This window comes from Triturus cristatus, chromosome 3_2, assembly GCF_964204655.1.
Source record: "Triturus cristatus chromosome 3_2, aTriCri1.1, whole genome shotgun sequence".
Classification (NCBI taxonomy): Eukaryota; Metazoa; Chordata; class Amphibia; order Caudata; family Salamandridae; genus Triturus; species Triturus cristatus.
In genome coordinates, this window is record NC_140584.1 from 699,724,831 (window position 1) to 699,744,559 (window position 19,729).

At 43.3% G+C, this 19,729-nt stretch overlaps 1 protein-coding gene across 2 annotated transcripts in view; it reads left to right on the forward strand.

Moving 5' to 3' along the window:
- Window positions 1–19,729, forward strand: part of DNAH7 (dynein axonemal heavy chain 7) — a 1,967,826-nt gene that overhangs the window by 521,572 nt on the left and 1,426,525 nt on the right. For both annotated transcript variants that reach the window (XM_085648764.1, XM_085648765.1), the window contains exons 19-20: window positions 9,207–9,400; window positions 11,503–11,701. In XM_085648764.1, the coding sequence (XP_085504890.1) occupies window positions 9,207–9,400; window positions 11,503–11,701 (393 nt within the window). The remainder of the gene's footprint in view (window positions 1–9,206; window positions 9,401–11,502; window positions 11,702–19,729) is intronic.

Here is a 19,729-nt window from a genome sequence, read left to right on the forward strand (position 1 = left end):
CAGGTTTTAGTAGCGCAACTATCAATGCTTCACGTAGTGTGGGTGGTAAGATCTATTTGTTATATGTATCCTCATACATTTCCACTAAATATGGACTTAACAGTTCTGCATATTCCTTATAGAACTCTCCTGTGAACCCATCGGGTCCAGGAGCTTTACCATTCGGCAGTGCTTTGATGGCCTCTTGTACATCTTGTATTGAGATAAGTATTTCCTTTCGCCATCCGACAGCCATGCTATGGCGATATTGTCGAGATATTCTGTGATTTCTTGTATTCCCGCTGTGTCACAGGATGCGTACAGTTTACCATACGTGTCTGCAAATGCTCCTAATATCCCTTTGGTGTCGTAGTGTGCAACATCGTTTGTATCTGTTATTTTTATGATTGCTTGCGCTTTGTGCTCAAACCATATTTTTTGCGCCAATATGCGGCCAGGTCTACTCCCCTCTTCATATGCTCTAGCGTTGTAACGATGCACCAGGTATTTAATTTCCCTATCCGTTAGTTTGTTATATTTTGTGATTTGTTCTCTAATGTTTCCTAGTGTGCTGGCCTGATGTGTGCGATCATATTCTTCTTTGTGCTTCTTAAGAGGGTTTTCACCGTTCTTCAACTGTGTACGTATGTCTCACAGAATTCTTGCATTTTTACTAATGCAGACCCCTCTTATGGTAGCTTTGAATGCCTCCCATAATATACTCACATACTCTACTGTGTCTTTGTTTAATTGAAAGTATTCTTCCGCCGCTCCTCTAATTGTGTTACTATATATTGGGTCTAGTAGAGCCGTGGCGGTGGTGTATAGGTTGGGACATCTAGGGATAGTAGTACAGGCTTGCAGTCTGATAATGTTTTTGGGAGGTGTCGGATAGAATGCACCCAATTGCTGGCCACATCCGACGCTAGCCAATAGTCAATCCTGGGCCAACTCCCGTGGATTGTAGAGGTGTGTGTACTTTCTCGGCTTTTCGGATTACGCAGTCGCCATATATCAACCATATGGAATTCTACCATGTCATTTAGTATTGCATTAGCTGCTTGTTTTTTGGTGTTCTATCCTTGTGTGCATATCTGTCATAGTCATCGTCAAGTGGCACATTTATATCTCATCCCCACAGTATTTCCATCTGCGGCAGTTCAGGTATCTTATTCCATATGTTTATATAAAACCCAGGATCATCCACATTGGGCCCATATGTGCTAACTAATCCTATTTTGGACCCTCGTAATAATCCAGTAACAAATGTGTATCTCCCTTGATCATCTGTGATTGTGTGTTCTATCTTAAATTGCACCCCTTTTCTTATTAGAATCAGGACTCCCCTTGCATATGAGGAGTTGGACGATGCTTTTGTTGCCTCCGTCCATCTTCTACCTATTCCAGCTTCATTGGACTTTGTTAGGTGGGTTTCTTGAAGCATAGCTATATCTACATGGTGTATATCTAGATACGCCAATACTTGCCGTATTTTTCTAGGGTTGTTTAACCCATTAACATTCCAGGTGATTAGGTGTATCAGTGATGTTCAGTCTTGATTATGCATTTATCCATATGTGTTGTATGGGTGTGCACTGTTTCATAGTGGTATGTGCGTGTGCTGCTCTTACATGTGATCTGTGTTCATGGATGACATTGGCTAACCATACAAACAATCCCCCCCACCCACTTCCGCATCCCAAACATGCTGGAGAATTCCCCATAAAGAAAAAACATAACTTATTCGCATGTTGAATAAAGTTGTAATGGCAAGGTTCCATATCAACTGGTGACTAACTGTTCGGGGCATTCCCATTGTGGGGGCACGCCAGAGTCCCAGCTTACACCCATTCTTGGTGAGGGGGCTTGTGAGCTCCGTCATCGGTAGACAGCTTGCATTGTAGTCCTTTGCGAGATCTTCACTTGCATTGTTCGTAGTTCCTGTAGCTAATGCAAATTTACCAGCTGTTGGTTAGGAGTACTCTTTCCCAGTTTATTGTATCGTTTTCCAGACTTTGCCCATGTAGACCTAGGTTAACATAGTCAATCTGCTTCAGAGTGCTGTCTTCTGTGTTTGTTTCCAGCTATCAGCGTGTCGGTGTAATCCATAGCTGCTTTAGGCGTTTGAAAAATCTTTTCCTTCCCTTTATGCATTATTTTTAATCTGGCTAGGTATAGCATAGGCTATTTTAGCTTGTTGCAACTTTTTCTTTACTTGACGGTATTCTTTCCTGGCTGTTTGTACAGCCATTGTAAATTCTGGAAAGAAGAGCAGGGTGTTACCTTGGTGGTGGATGTCTCTTTTCTCCCTGGCCATTGGCAACACTGCATTCCTGTCTCTATAATTTAATTGATTTGCGAGGATGAGTCGCGCAGGTGCTCCCGGTGGTGGCCTGGGTGCCAGGGAGCAGTGCGCTCTTTCCACTATGAGCATGGGTGATAGGGTCTCTGCTCCGAAGATATATTTCAATAATTGTTCCACATAGGTCTCCCTAGGCCCAGTATTAGCTGATTCAGGTACGCCTACGATGCGTATGTGGTTTCAACGCGATTGCGCTTCCAACTCTTCATTTTTTACTTAGATGACTGCTATTACCTTTTGCATGTTTAGGCTTTTTGTACAGAGCTCCTTTGTGGTGTCTTCAGTGGCAGATATCCTTTGTTGCACTTCATTTAGTCTACCCGATTTTTGTTCCAGCTTGGCAGTTAGGTGATCCATTCTGAGGTTCAGGCTATCGATTTTACCATCAATGGATTGTCAGCTGTGCTGAATGGCTGCTAATGTGACAGCCAGTGTGTCTGATGACTGACTCTGTTCATCTATGTCTGTGGCAGTTTCTCCCGCTGCCCTTGTCATTTGCCTAGGTACAAAATTTAGTTTTAGTTGGGCTTTTTCCGTTTTTCCCATCTGGTCAGTGAAAAATGGGAGACAGGCCCTTTCGGTTGATCACAGGATTTTTGTGCGCATGTTCGCTGTGTTCTTCCCACGCTGTCTGGACACTGTGTAGGCCCGAATATTATTGATAGTTCTGTTGGCCTCTGAAGTTTGCGTTAATGCCAGAGATATGTCTTCCGTTGTTTTAGGGTCTGGGTGTGTTTCGCTCTCTTCGTCTGCTGCCCCCTCATTTTGTGCTGCGCAATGCCAACATGCCACAGTTTCCGTGTGTGCGATCATTTTTTTGTTTGACCTTCTTTATTGTGCACCCGGACTCGTTTAGTCTACAGCCGCATTCATCCAGGTCTATAAACACACTGATTTACAAGTTCCACTCCCCACTGTAGTGGCACAGTATTTCTATTGTGAGTTAACCGCCACCTTCTAGGGCGTGGCTGGCCCTATTTGTTCTTTTGCCTCTTACATTAGGGGTACACTAAAACAGACTTACTGAGCGTTATTGCAGCTTTTCTCCCCTGTTTAGCAGCACGATATTGTGATGGCGGGTATGCCGTGTTCTCCAATTTGTGTGTGCCGGGATCCCCGTCTGTTGAGGAGCCAGCTCTGGGCACGCGAGTTCCCGCTCACCTCGAGTTGTGGTGTCCGTTATTTCCTGGGCGCTCCACGGGGAAGGTAGGGTGCTCTGCACCTTAGCTCTAACTTACGCTTGCCTGTCCTGGGCCGATCTTCAGACTTACCGCGGCGTCACAGCATTGGTTGCTTTCCCTCATAGTTGTGTCCAACGGACCACAGATGGCAGCCGGCCAGGTAAATCGATGTTTCACCCTGTCGTATGGTCACTGTGCTGGTGCTCCGATGAGCAGCGCTGTAGGCGTTTTCCCTTTAGCGCCGTCTCTGCACATCAGGCGGCGCCACCATTTTCTCTTGCCATACCTGTTGCGTCACGCTGGCTGTTGGAGCATATACCAGTAATTTCTACAGTTCAATTTCCTCTGCTTTTCATTGTCGCTTATTTAATCTGCATTATGCTGTGTTTTTAGATAATTTTCGACAGCTGTGGGCAGGATGGTGGCGGATTATGTGCTCACGGCTGGCAGAGCTGCACTAGGGTGCGTTCATCTTGCTGTGGGCTAACTAGCGCCCCCCCCCCATCAGATGAACAAGTTACTTATCTTTGGTATCTCATTATCTGGTAGACACTCTAGCTGCAAATTCCTTACAGCCCCAGCCATGCCTCCCTGCTTTGGGAACTAATATTGTAGGGCTAGGGTTACTCCCCTTTTCAGGGCCCTAGTTTTGTACATGACTACGTCAGTTTCTTTGTGGCTCTGCCCTTCTGGCGTGGAAAAGACTTAAAGTACTGACAGCCACATGTATGGGTGGCGCTTGTATAGCCACCGCAAAGTCATAACCGACGCTGCCAATGACGTCACGTGGAGCCGAATGGAGCCACCTGATGCCGCGCGAAAGGGGTATTGCTCAGCAAAAGTTTCCGTATTCAGCCTGACGCCTGGAAAATTCAAAGGACTTCAAAGGTAAGGAATCTGCAGCTAGATAGAGGCTCTACCAGATGATACGTTACCGAAGGTAAGTAACTTTTTCGTTGGACGTTTTGTTCTTGAAATTGCAGTTGTCACTATCACATTTAGAAGGATCGAAAAAGCACCTCAACTTCAGCAGCACGAGCAACTCAACGGAAATATAAAACATAAGCAAAATTAAGCAGCACTACCCTTTCAAACAACACTGTCCCTGGAGTGAACTCTTCCTCAACTCGTGATAGAAAGCCCAGCAAGCTGTCCTACTTACCAAGGGGTCAAGAGAGAGGCTGGAACTGACCCGAGAGAGTTCAGGGCTTTCCTTAGGCCTCAGAGGTAAATCATTTCTGGATTTTCTAATGTAATGATTGTCTGCGAAGGCAGACGAAAGAAATAGAGAGTATGGTGGGCCTCCTCCCTCTTTATTGCCTGAATAATAGGAGAGGCATTGAAGGCAGGTGATGGGTAGGGCTTCTTTGACTGGTTTTGTCTAGGTCACGTATGCCTGGATAGAAGATGAGACATCTCATATTGTAAGTCTTGGTATAAGAAATGGGTTGAGTAGGTAATGTCCATTAATTTGACTACCACACATGATGTGAAGGGAATCCTCAAACTGAGCTTTGCATTTTTCAAGATGTGTATTTAATTCAGACATCTTTCAAACAACAGAAGCAGCAGCAGCTTGTCATCTAGTTCTCTTACGCATGACAATGATTTTTCGGTGAGAAGTTTACCCTTTCTCCCTGGTTTTCGTCACTCACAGTTGCCATTTTCCTTGGCTGACTTAGAGCCTGTGTCTAGGTAGGTGGGCCAGGGGAATGTTTCTGTTTCCTTTCTACATTTATTTTATCTCCATTTTCGCCTCTAGGTTAGGATCTGCTGCCTCGTAGGGCTAAAATGTAATTTTGGGGTTTTAGACATGCAAACCGTTTGTCCGTAAGAACATTTTTGTGATTGATCTACATGGAGAATACTATGTTCCTTTCATCGCAAATATGTGTATGAAGATGGCAGAATGTGCCAGTCCAGTGCTTCTTAATCTGTGGTCTGCATGCCTCTGGAGGTGCACAACGCCTGCTAAGGGCATCCATGGCTGTTTTTTTTTTTGGTTTTTTTTTTTACTGAAAGACGCATTCCACAAATATGGCAATAATGCAAAAATATAATAAAAAAAGAAAAGCGTGAAAAAAAGGAATGAAGTAAACAAATGGGATTTCTGAAGTCTTGTGCATTTAGAGATATTTCAAATGATATGGTGGATAATAAATATATTCTTATTCTTACCCCTCTTTGATACCTTCCCGTTCATGGTATTTATTGCAAGTTAGCAAAGCGCAAACATGAGTAATCATAAGTTTCCAGATTTGTTTTAAATGCTTATGCTCGCCATTGTGTTTGATGATAGCTATCTCCATCCCACCTATATTTGTAAACTGATATCACTGTTACACCCCTGAAGGATTGTTTCTATATAACCACAACCTTTCAATCTGTAATCTTGCTAATAGTATAGAAGTGAAAACTAAGCCTTTATATTGTGGCGTTATAAAGATGCACCCAGTAATATAATTTTAGCAGTGAAGGGTGAGGCAAGTACCAATCAGTTTAATGAATTCTTGGAATATTTGAGTCCAGTAACTTTTATAGGATAAAAGAAATTAGAGCGGTATTACCTTTGGGCCTAGAGTGGCTAAAACGTTATCTCTCTATTTGACAACCCCACTTGTAAAGCCTTATAAGGGTATAGTATATGTCCTGAATAAGTTTATACTGATGGTTATGTGGATGGAGTATGCCACAAACATCTATAGCATGTATATTTAGATATGCCAAAATTTGTGTGAAAAAGTGATGAGATTTGTCCATTTACTGAAAGTTTTTTAAATCACATTCTCTTAAAAAGATGGTAGCCATTGATACGTCCGCATATAAATCCCAACGATGCCATGGAACTTTTGAAATTCCTATAATGTGTGCTAGCCTTAAAGCAAAGACTGCCCAGTAATAACCTTTAAGAGATGGGATTGCCCATTCACCTTTTAAGAGTGGAAGCTGTGTGATTGTCCTTCAAGACTGCTTCTGTTACCATGTACAATGGGACCATGAAGATTCAACTCTTCATAAAAATGAAGATGGAACCAAGGTACAAAACTTTGGTAGTATGATCATTATGATAACTTCATACCTACCCTGAATCCCTAGGGGAGTTTATTCTATTTCATCAAACTTGAAGTATTAGATCTCATCAGGCTGTAAAGAGATTTTAGTCCTAATATTGAGAACCAAGGAAACATAATGAGGGTCTTTTACAGTTCTTGATTAGTGGCATTAACAAGATACCCAGAATTGATTGCGTAACACTTGCATGTTAGTGTCATTTAAGATATACCCAGAAATAGTGCAAAACTGTGTGGCTTCATCTCTAATAGCTTGAAGGGTGGAGGCAGGATGAGAGTGAATATTGTGATGTCTTCTGCAAGCTTTGGACTCAAACTGTTTTTACTAGTAAAGGGATATTAGCTGATGAATCTAGGTGTTTTAAATAGGGTTCCAAGTATAATGTAAAAGGTTGTGATAGAGGGTAGTCTTGCTAAGAGACGGTCTGAACCAGAAGTCTTTGCAACATTACACCTATAGTAACAACCTTAGCTGTTACACTCTTATAGGATGCTGTAATTCTATTAAGTGATTAAGGGCCAAACTAAAATTTCTCAAGGCCTGACGGAGAAATGGCCAGGATACTCTGTGTAAAGCCCGTAAGGCATCAAGCCAGATCATTACTGTAGCCTTGCCACGAGTAGCACAAATGTTGATTACTGATATAGACAAATTAGTATGTTGTGTGGTAGCTCTTAGAAGCACAGAGCCTCGTTCCATACTATTCACCCACTGGCCAAACCATGATGAGAATCAAACCATGAGAATCTTAGAATAAATTTAGAGTCAAAATTGACAAGCGAAATGGAACTGGAAGAGACACAGTTCAGAGGGGCCTTATCTGGCTTAAGAAGTACAGATATGTTAGTTTCTTTTCAGTAATGAGCGACCCTGTGTACATTATTATCAAATGAATTAAGAAAAACAAAAAAAGAGAAGCAACGACTGAAAGAAAGATCTTTGTAAAATTCTGCATGGATTGCATCTGGTCCTGTTGCCTTTCATGAAGGGAGCCTCTTTATTGTCCTCTCTAATTCTTGAATCTTAATAGGCATGTTTAAGAGATGGCTCACTAATGATCTTTACCATGGCTTCTTTAATATCAGGAGTGATTTGAGGTATCTCATTCTGCTGGATAGACTGGATAGACTGATGTAAAGTATTTATGAAAAATAAAATAATGGTTTCTTTTTCCTGTACGATATTCCCCTGCAGATCCCATATAGCCATGATAGGAGTGATTCTATTCAGATTGCTCTTTTAATTTAAATCTAGAATCGTTCTCATATTTTCATTGTTCTCAAAATATTTTATTCGACTTTGGCTAGCCTTGTATGCCAACCAATTCCATAGTTGTAACAAGATGTTCATCATGGTGAAATTATCCATGAGTCGTCCTTGGATTGTTTCATCAACATGGTTATATAAACAGCCCACAAATTCACGTTGCTTCTTTGTTAGTGCTGTCTTCTGCTGATCTTGAGTGGATCTATCCTTGTTATCGCAGGATCCCTGTTATCGCAGGTGATTATAATGGATAGTGTTGCCCCCTTTATAAATGGTTTAAGACAGTCAAATACTATGGCAGGCGATGCAGAGGTTTTGTTAATTAGAGTCTAACCAGAAATAGTTTTGCTTTGTGATATTAATAACTAGGATCAATAAGATTTCTATCAAATTTCCTGTATAGATGCCTTGGGGGCAACCGAATCAGCCTTCCAGACACTTGTATCATTAAAGGATTGTTAACGGATTTCACATGTGGATGTACCTGAATGGGTATATACGGCGAGAAGTTTTGTGGCACCAAGAAAATGTCTATCCTTGAGCATAATTTAAGTAGAGCAGAATCGGAAATGAATCCAAAATGCTTATTGTATAAGTGCTGTCAGGCATCCATTATATCTAACAAAAACTCAATTTACAGAAGAGCAATGGAAGGCTGTTGCAAGCAAGAGCTGGAGGTCATGTCAGAGATACCAGAAGAGCACTTGCTTGGTTCAGTGGTGAGATTTATATCCCCACATAAGTTGAATGGGCCTTTGCCAGGCACCAAGTTTGAGTAGTAGTTGTTTGAACATGGCAGGACCACCCATATTTGGGACATTTATATTACAAATTTAACTCCTAGTGAATCTTTTGATGATGAGTCAGCGCCTCTTGTTATCAGGTTTATTGCTCTTGACTTGCCAACTGGGTCTCTTAACCAAAAGTGCTATCCCCACGGTTGGAGTTTCTTGTAAGGCCAAAATGAGACAAAACCCTGATTGTTCAAGTTTTCCCTCATCATGTTTTGATAAATGCTTCTCTTACCATGCAAAGCTATTAATTAGGGAGGATCGGATTGAACGGATTTTGAGAGTGCAGGGTGACTGAACACAACTTTATAGCCACTCTGTTCACTTTCTTTCACTAGCCGATTTTACATTAGTAAGGGTTTTGACACGAGAGAGGGAAGCATTCCTCTCTCGTTTTAATTGTCTACAACATTGCAATTCAATTATTCAGATATAAAACAATGTGAAGACAAATATGCCATAGGGAAATAACAAATACCAATCACTGAAGTTCTGTGGTGCAGGATTGAAATGCAGGCTAGCATTTATATTGTTCTTATGTTTTTTTCTATCCAGGACAAGCACGTTCTCTCAGTAGTGATGATAGACAAAATGCTGGATAAATTGAAAAAGTCGAACGAACTTTTAGAACTCATCCTTAAAGGACTGAATGACTACCTTGAAAAGAAGCGCCTTTTCTTCCCTCGGTTCTTCTTTTTATCCAACGATGAGCTACTTGAGATTCTTTCAGAAACAAAGGATCCAACAAGGTAACATTGAGCAGATCATGAAAATATTTTAATAAAGCAGTCAAAATGTTTTGAGCCATGTAATGTTTTAATACCATAATGGAGTGATATTCCAGGGATACAAATACTTTCAAATATGATTCTGCACTTGTCTATATCTTTGAAACACACAAAAAAGAAAACAATCCATTGTGGTGACACTTGTTAATAGAACTCCTACCAATCTCAGTATCCTTATCACATCAATGACCCTCTAGAATAGTCAATGTCAGTCTTTCATGAGGGCATTTCATTTAGCAGAAATGGCCACCCACTGAAAAGGCCTACAATTATTAGACACTACTAACAATAGTGATCACCAGTAACACTACTTACAAAGCAGCCAATTACTTATGAGAGCAACAGCTGGTGGAGGGAAGCTGGTGGAGGAGATTTTGCTCCTCCCACATATTTTTATGGACGCACACAACATTTACCCAATCAAATAATGTTCTCCTGGCTCCCAACATGTGAGCAGAGCTAAATCCCCTCTCTAGTGATGCTCATATAATTGTCTATCGACAGCTGCTCTGTCAAGCCAGAGCATACAAAAAGAGAGCAATATGTCACAAAACAGTTATGTATAATTCAAACGTCTCCAGCACTGGAGATCCCCGTGCCTCTGCTTTACTGGCAAGGTCTCCTAGCTTCCAAGAGGTGTTGAGCAGATGTAGTTTATGTGAAGTGGAAGGTGCTGCTCTCATAAACCACACAGAGTTTAGCAGGAAACCAAATCGAACCCTCGCTGTTATCAGAGTACAAGTCTCGGTTCCAGGAATATACAGATTTTGCATCTCTTCTTTTTGCTTAGTCCTCATCAACTCCTCCCCTTGGAAAGAATAACCCAGGTTTAGAATGCCAGTTCCAACACCGAGAGCCTGATTTAGGGTATGGCGGATGGGTACTCTGCCACAAACATGACAGATATCCAGTCCACCTTATTACAAGTGTAATAAAGCAGAAGGGACATCCGTCAGGAAGTGCCCATCTAGCAAACTCTAAATCAGGCTGCTAGTTTTCCCAGGTCCTAGCCCCTGGTAACTACCCTCAGTGTCTTGTGTATCTTTGGTGGAGACCCATGGAGATCCTCTATGACCTGACTTCCACCCTCAGATGGGGTGGAAGCCCCAAGGGCCTAACGTAGGGCCTAATTAAGAGTTTGGCAGATGAGATACTCAGTCATAAGCACGTTGGATAGCTCATCCCATGTATAATAAGTGTCATAGGCTATATTTCACTTGTAATACAACAGAAGGGATATCTATCATGATTGTGATGGAGTATTCAATCTGCCAGACTCTAAAAAAGGCTCTTAGTGCCCTAATGAGATTCTCCGCTTGCGGACCTGCCCAGCCACGTTCCATATTGCTATGCAGCCTACATAGGCTTTGGAGGCAGAGAGCTTCAGTCTGCAGATATCTATTTACTTGGGTCAGAATATACGCAGAACCATCACCCAGGCTTAGGCAGCTAGGCAAGTCCTAGGGGAAAGCCTGGCTCCACGAGAGACATGAGGCAGAGTTGACGGCAGTGAAAGAAGCAGACTGCAATAGCTGATTCGTGCTGTTCTCTAAATGGTCCAGCTCCCGGACTCTTACCCTAATTGGCAGATACTTGTTTTAGGCTGAGTCAGTGAGGCAAGGTAGCAGGTTCTTGAAAGCTGTGCCAAGCTCTTCCCAGTGCTTAAGGAGACGCCGTCCATCATCTTGACCACCCGTTGTGGAGTGGTCCCTGCCATTCGATACACATGTGAGTTTAGTGAGGAGGAAGGAGGCCCTTATTCACATGCACACAGTCTGAATTCCCGCGATGAGGCTGCAACTGAGTAATCTTGATGACTTCCCCCCCCCCTTTCTCCTCCAATGGAGCTTCACACAAAATTCTCTCCTGGGGGTGTCGTCCATGAGTACTTGTCGGATTGCTTAATTTAAAACTAGATGGATGTTGTTGAGAGATAGAAATTATTCTTTTTGAGTTAAAGATTATTAAAATAAACTTGTGTGTCAGAGCCTGGATTTAAGCTATTTCAGAAATGAAGATTACATAAACTGGTTGTAATTGTATATATATCTTTTGTTTTGTAGGGTGCAGCCTCACTTGAAAAAATGTTTTGAAGGAATTGCCAAAGTAGAATTCACTGATGTGTTAGATATCACTCATATGAAAAGCAGTGAAGGCGAAATCGTTCAACTGACTGATACAATTTCAACTTCGAAAGCTAGAGGCCAAGTGGAAAAATGGCTACTTGAGCTGGAGACAAACATGATAAAGTCTGTTCACAAGGTAACCTAGTTCCTGTGCTCAATATTACAATTGATAATTTGCTGCATTACATTCCTTTAGTTCTATTTACTAACCTAGATGCTCTGTGTGGCACCAGCCTACCACCTGATATACTCGGAGGGGGTGCTGTTCAGGTGGGTACCAATGTAACGGCAAAAGAATATTGCCCCCTCATTTGTCCTCTTCGTCCCAGTCCTTACGCAAGTGAGGCAACCCTGCCTCCCGACAGGCTATCTTAACTGTAGTATTTTTTCTATGTGCTGTCGGAGCGCTAGGTTTATTCATTTGTGTCAGTCTTCGGTAATGTTAGCGTTTTTCACATTGTTTTTGCATTTATCTGACTACATGTTTTTGGTGCTTTGTTTCTGTGCTTGCGCTGACCTTACTGGTGTTCCGGTGTGTTGTGTCCCTGCTCTGCTCCTGACGCGCTCCTCGCGCATGTGCTCAACTGGGGCAGGGAGCTTCCAGCAGCACCTGGCTCTGCGGCCATGTCTTTGTTGGTGGCTATGGAGGAGGCGGCAGGACTGTCTTTTGGCAATTTAAGTCTCATGGGTTCTGAGACTTGGTTGCTAGGAGATGGTATATTTAGGGAGTGCTGGTTACTTCCTCTTTGACTTTTTGGTTCCTGTTTGCTGTCATGGGGGATGAGGAGGCGGACACGGTAACTATCTGTTTCCATGCGGAAACATGTGCAGGACCTGCAGGAGAGTGATCTGTTGCAGATCTCCAGGTTGGACTTTCAGAATTTTATTAATTCTGCAGTTCAGGCTGCGCTGATTGAGCCTTCTGCCAAAAAATATCAAGGGGATGAAGGTGAGGAGTTGGACAATTCCCCATAGGGGACCCATATCCAGGTTAAAGTATTTTCGGACATGTTGGCCCATATTCGTGAGGTCCTGGGATTTGATCCTAAATCTTTGGTGGATGAGAGCTTTTATTCCTAGTATATTACCTTGGTGGTGGATGATTTACCCTTGCATGATGTCATTAAGGAGATTTTGGCTAAGGATTGGCTTAGGTCGACAAGCAGGGTATTCCTTGCCTTCTGGGCAAGAGGTATCACTTGGAGTTTGATGTCCAGTTTCCACTGGTTCTTAAGTTCAATTTTCTTCCTCTTCTTTATCTTTAGAAGAGGATTCTCTTTCTGATCCAGATTAACTGAAGATGGGTACGGCCTTGAAACGTTCCTACTCTGCATCTAAATTTAGGGATTCAGGCTAGCACTTACTCCACCTATGCCTCTCAAGTCCTTATCAAGGATTTTTAGAAGTTATTTGATTGTCTTCAGGATCAGGGGGATCCCACTCCGATGTTGGCATAGATGGAGATCTTCGCGCTGTGTATGTCCGATGTCCCTTTTGATACTCTGTGGGCCTTCTCGCCTGCCGGGGCAGCGATGGCTGGTAGACGGTCCACGTGGACAAAGCCTTGGTATCTTGAGGCTGCTCAGAAGGCCTTGATTCATAAGCTGCCTTTTGGGGGTCTCCAGCTTTTTGGGGACAAATTGAACACAATGGTTCAGTGTTCTGCAGAGGAGAAGAAGTTGCTGAAACTGTTTCAGTGTGTCCAGAAGAAGTCCTTTTTCCATATGCAGAACTTTCAGGGTGTTCTCTCCTCTTCTCAGCCCTTTTGTGGAGGGGCCTGTGGTCGGGGGACTGCATTCCAAAACAAGTCCCAGCCTCAGCTGCAGCAGCCACAGGGTGCTGGGCAGAAGTGACTATGTTATGGTGGGGGACTGGCTTTGTTTGTTCCTGGATCCGTGGTCAAGTCTGATTTCCGACCAGTGTGTCCTGTCAGTCATTGGTCAGGGGTACCAGATTCCATTTCTGGGCTCCCCCCCACAGACCCGCTATCGAGTTACCCCATTGTCAACTGACCCCGTGAAGAGAGCTGCTATGTTGTCTGAAGTGGGCGTGTTGCTTGCGAAAGGCACTGTTCTCCTGGTTCTGGAGGCGGAACAGGACCTGGGCTTCTATTCCACACTCTTCTTGGTCCCAAAGGCAGATGGTTCTTACCGCCCAATTCTGAATCTCAAGGCTCTGAACAGGTTGGTATGGCTGGATCGCTTTCGGATGACCACCTTGCAGTCCATCATTCCCCTCAACCAACAGGGTGATTTTCTGGCTTCCCTGTACTTGGAAGACGCTTATTTTCACGTCCCTGTCCATCTTGGAAGCTAACAGGTCCTGAGGTTTGCATTGGAAAGGGTCCTTTACCAGTTTCAGGTGTTGCCTTTTGGCCTCTCTACAGCGCCCCGGACTTTTACCAAGGTATTGGCTCCTGTGGTGGGGGTTTTGCAGCTTCAGGGTTCCTGTATGTTTCCCTATATTGATGATTGTTTGATCTCTGCTTCCTCCCTTCCTTAGGCTCTTCTGGCAGTGGAGGCAACCATGGACATGATCTGGGGTATGGGTCTGAAGTTAAATCTTGCGAAATCTCATCTGGTCCCTTTTCAGAGAATGCAGTTTATTGGGGGACTTTTCAACACCATGTTCGGGGCAGTGTTTCTCCCCCCTGCTCGCATCTCTTCCCTGCAGCTTCTTCTGCGGGATCTCCTGAGACGACAGTCTGCTGTGGCTCAGACTTAGTTGCGGATCCAAGGAATGATGGCAGGAATCACAGCTGTTTTTCCCTTTGCTCGCCTGCACCTCAAGCCTTTGGTAATTTATTGTCTCTGTGTGACCACTCCCATGCTAGTTATGACTCTCTGGTTCCTCTCTCCACTGTTCTGGTTCAGGACTTGTGCTGGTGGCTTTGAACTTCCAATCTGGAAAGGAGGGTCTGTTTTCAGCTTCCTCCTTCTCTCTTGCTGATGACAGACTGTAAACTTGAGGGTTGTGGGACCACATTGGGTTCTTTGGAGGCCAAGGGTCAGTAGTCTTGGGCAGACAGTGCCTGTTCCTCAAATTGGCGGGAGTTGGCGGCCATATGGCAGACAATACTGTTCTTTCAGGTTCCTCTCCAGGGGGCAAATCTGTTAGTTTGTACAGACAATCAGGTGCTTCGCTGTTACTTGAACCGCCAAGGGGGGACCTGATGCGAGTCTCTAAATCTGCTGGCTTCCATGATTTGTGCCTGGGCGGAGTCTCACCACTCTGCCCTGAGGGCTGTTTATGTTCAGGGTCACCTAAACTTTCATGCGGACAGCTTGAACCACAACCTTCCTTCCTCAGTTCTGTTCCATCTGTCTGTGCCCCTGTCTTCGGTTCAGGATGCCTTGAATCAACCTTTTTTCTTCTCAGCACAGTGCCCTCTTCCCTTGGTTCTGTTCTGAGGTGGTTTGTCCTCGGGCATGGACGGTGGGTTCCCTCTTGATTCTTTGACCCCCGGGCCTTCTGTATGCCTCCCCCCTGAGGGTGGTGCAGAAGATTTGGGTGGAAAGGTGTTTTCCTGATTACTCCTTTTTGGCTTCGCCGCCTTTGGTTCTCGCTGTTACTGCGGCTGTCTGGGGACTGGTTTGTCCAGCTTCCCTTAATCCAGTCACCACTTCAATTTCCCCTTCTGTTGTTGCCTCGTCTCCATCAATTAAAGCTGTCGGTCAGACACTTGAACGTTTGACGTCGGAATCTTTGGGTTGTTCTTCCTTGGTGGCTGTGGATATCCAGCATTCCCGTAGGCCTTCTATCCTTAAGTGTTACAGTAGCAATTGAGGTTCTTTCGTCACTTGGTGTGCCTCTCATGGTGTGGATCTTGTGGTTGGTGTTCCGGCCTCTATTCTTGAGTTTCTCAGGGATGGTTTTTTAATGATCTTTCCGCTTCTACTTTATTTGCTCCGTTGGCTGCTGTCCACATGTGTATGGGTTCGGGATCCTCCTTGGACTGTATTGGTGCTTTGGTGGGACGCCTCCTGTGGATTTTTCGGCTTCGTCATCCAGTCACTCCTGTGGTTGTGCCCTCTTGGGATTTGCTGAGTGTTCTGCGGGATTTCCAATGGTCCCCTTTTTGAGCTTTTGTTGGAGTCAGATTTGCTGTGGTTATCTGCTACTTTGGCCTTCCTGTTGGCTATCACATCTACTCAGAGGTTGGGGGAACTGGGGGCCTTGCTTACATCTTTTCCTTATTTGCAGTTCTTGCCTGACAAGGTGGTGTTGCGGCTTGACCTGACCTTTCTCCCTAAGGTTTCCTCCAAATTCCATTTGCGGCAGGAGGTGGGTCTTCCTGATTTTTCTCTGGGGATGAGGGTGCTCTTGTTCCTTCTAGCATGGATGTTCGCTGGACCCTTCAGGTTTACATCCAGCATACCCAGGGTTTTCATATTTCTCCTTCCCTGTTTGTGTCCTGTGTTGGTATGGCTAAGAAGAAGAAGGTGTCTACACAACCATCAATTGGTGAGTGCGTTAGGTGGTTTGCCAGTCCTACAAGTCCATGGGTCCGGCTCCTCCAGCTTGGGTACAAGGGCGTTCAATGCGGTCAGTGTCCGCTTCCTGGGCTGAAGCAACTGATGTTTCTATCCCAGAGATTTGTAGGGTGGCTACCTGGCAGTCCCATCATACTTTTGTCCAGCATTATCAGCTTGATGTCTTGCATGCCTCTGTGGACCATTTTGTTGTTAGTATTATGAACGCTACTGTGTCTTAATCTTGTTTATGATTAAACTTTGTGATGCATGGTTCCTTGGTGTCATGCGCTTTCTTGGTGTTTTTGCTTGTGAGGTCCTCACTTTTGTAAGGACTGGACGAGGCGGACGTATGAGGGGGTAATGTGTCATTACTTACCATCTTCACTACCCCGATTAAGGTCCTCCTCATCCCAGTCCAATTCCCTCCCTCCCACTGTGGTTGTGTCTGGTCGATAACAGGCATGGCGGTGGGTGGGAGGGGTTTATGTAATAAACATAGAAAAAATACTAGCATTGATATAGCCTGTTGGGAGGCAGGATTGCCTCACTTGTGTAAGGACTGGGACGAGGAGGACCTTAATCTGGGTAATGAAGACTACCAGTAGGTAACCACATATTAATGCATATATGGTGGTTTACACATGTATGTTTTAATCTGGTGCTTCATGCTCTATGAAATGGTTACCTAAAACATTGGTAAGCATCTGCTGCAAATTTCCAGAGGAGAATTATAGTGAATTATTGTAGATTTTGTATTTGTACTATAAAATGAAGTTGACGTCTCTTCTAGTGTCATTTTTATTATGTCTGGGTCTGGACCACTTTGTTATCAATACTCCAGAAAAGACAGAATAAAAGTAACACAAAGGAAAAGGGCTTTAGCCAGCCAGCTTCATCCACTGGGCATAGACGCTGGAAGTAGGGGGGCGGAGGTGCTGCAGCACCCCCAAAAATAACCATGCTGCAGTTCGTAAAGTGAATGAGCAATTCAAATGCCTTTGAATTTTGTTTATCTTTTCACATTTGCTGAGCGTTCAAAGACAAACATCAGAATTCAAGCATCTTCTACCAAATTGCTTCTTACTCGGAAACTGGTGTTTACTTTTATTTTCTGACCACAAAATGAGAACATTTTGAAAATGTGACCTAGGTGACATTCTTCCTGGGGTACAAGTAGTGAAAGGAAAGGCTGTGCGATGTCAGTTTTTTTCTAACACACAATAACATTTAAATACCTGTAAATTAACTATATATTAGCAATTCGGGTTGCACATTTTTTGTAATTCTGAAATGTGATGGAAACAAAGATTTTAATAGAATCAAAACCAATCAAGATCCTTTACCTGGTGAAGCGTAAATGATAAATATTCTCTGAAATCTTATTTCTCCACATTGTTGTTTGTGGCTTTATATTTTTACCTGTAAAACTGCATGTCTATGCAAATTTAGTAGCCATTTCAGTGGAAAATGTGCTGTATGTAAATGACTGTACTACAACGCCAGTGCTCGAAAATACACCACTGGCTATGTAGCAAACCCTTACTACTCTCCTGTTGAATTGGCTTGGCATGTCTGCTAAACTTACATTTTGTGGGAAACATGGATTTCATTATCTGTACGACTTCAGTGATATAACATTAATGGCTGCAACACTACACTGAAAATTGTTCCAGCACCACTGCCGTTGGGTGTCCTGTTTTTGCCAGTTGGTCCTTGCTTGAATGGGCTAAGCAGATGAGAATGCATTGAACGTGGACTCTTTCTTCCTGGCCCCCCTGCAATATACAGTTCCAGGTGCCTGAAGAATAAAAGAAGTTAGGATCAACTATTATTTACCAAATTACATTGTAATCCATTTGGTCACACAGCAAAACTCAGAGTCGATTGATGGGATTAAGTATAAATGTATTACAAATTCAAAGCAAAACTGATATAAATCAGTTGAAGAAACATAGTATAAAAATACAGAATCACTAGAGGATAGCCAAAACAACGAATAAAATTGATCCTCAATAACAGGAAGCAAATGATGGATTTAGTAGCAGCAAAGCATAGAATGAGGAAAACAGTTTGATAAGTAGATTGAAAGTTACAACCACTTGCCCATACATGTGGCTATCTAAGGAAACCTACTAAACCCTATTCTAACTCGGGATCAAGGAAACCCTATTAATTCAGGAAAGCAGAGAGAGGAGTCAGCATAGCAGAACGTCTGTAGAAGTTCTCAAAAGTAAATTATATTGTATCGCATGAATCCACACAACAGAGAGGTTTCAAAGAGGTCTGTACCTCTTGGAGTCTAAAGGGATCTGAACCAAGTCAAAGTGCAACACACATGTATACCCTTCGAGAATCCCAGATCATGTGTTAAATTAATTCTTATCTTCAAGCAAATAACTTGGCAGCTACACTTGAGATTTATTTCCTTTCGTATGGCATTATCAAAGTCGGTAGGTCTGTCCTTTAACTGAGAATGCAAGTCAGACCTTTCAACTCTGCCAATGCTCGTTTTACTTATTGGTATCTTGCCACTCTAGATAAGCAGGGGGGACTGTTGGAGAGATTGTGCCTCTTTTGGCACATGCAAAAGGTGTTTGTCTGGCTTGGTGGGAGAGTCATCTGGGTGTGGGGTACTTGTTGCGTCTCAATGGCTTTTACACACTGAGCTTCGTGTAAAGGCCAACCCGACAACAGCAGTGAGTTAGGCTGTCAACAATTGTTTTTCGTGGACTTACAAACCAGGATGTGTTCTTGATCCTGAACAGAGGCAGATAGAGGTGTGTAGCACACAGAAACACAGGACCCTCCCTGATGCATTGCCTTTCAGAAGATAGAAAGAGGTCACTAAGTTCTGCACTGCCGCAGACCATCTTCCAACGCAGTAGGAACTCTACTATCAATTTCGCCATTTGAAAGCTGAGTGATTGCAGCAGACCATTTAAAGGGGTATTGTGTCTTTAGCAAGAAAGGAGCAGGCTCATGAGATACATCAGCAACTTAAGACTGACTTCGGGGCTAATGCTGCCTGAGATGCAAATTAACTTTCCTGAGATTTATAAACTCTGTTTATGTGCATAGGGACTAGAGCCCAGTGTGCATTTGCACTATAGATGTAGTAAAAGAAAGAACCGCATGTGATTGGAACAATTTATGAATTAATTTTCTCTCGGATTTATAGAAGATGTGAATACAGTGAGGGCCAGATGTACAACCCTTTCATTTAGCGACTCGCAAATTGCGAGGCACTAAATGAAATGTACAACAGTGTTATTACACTGTTTTGCGATTCCCAATGGGGTCGCAAATTGCGAGGCTCATTAATATCAATGAGTCTCTCGCAATTTGTGAGCCCATTGGGAATGCCAGCCCTCCCAGGGATGGTGGCCTGCTGGGGTCAGCAGACTGCTGTTTTTATTAAAGCAGTTTTTTTTAAATGCAGCCCGTTTTCCTTAAAGGAAAACGGATGCATTTAAAAAAGGAAAATGCAACTTTTCAATTTCATTTTCCTAAGGGCAGGCAGTGGTCTCTGGGCCAGGAGTTAAATACAAACAATAGTTTTTCCACAGCTATCTTCACTCAATCCTACTAATCACATACATTCGTCCATACCGAGGAAGATTGAAATACATATAGTCAGAAAATACACAATACAAAGTTATAAATTTATAAAAATCTGACTTCACAGATAG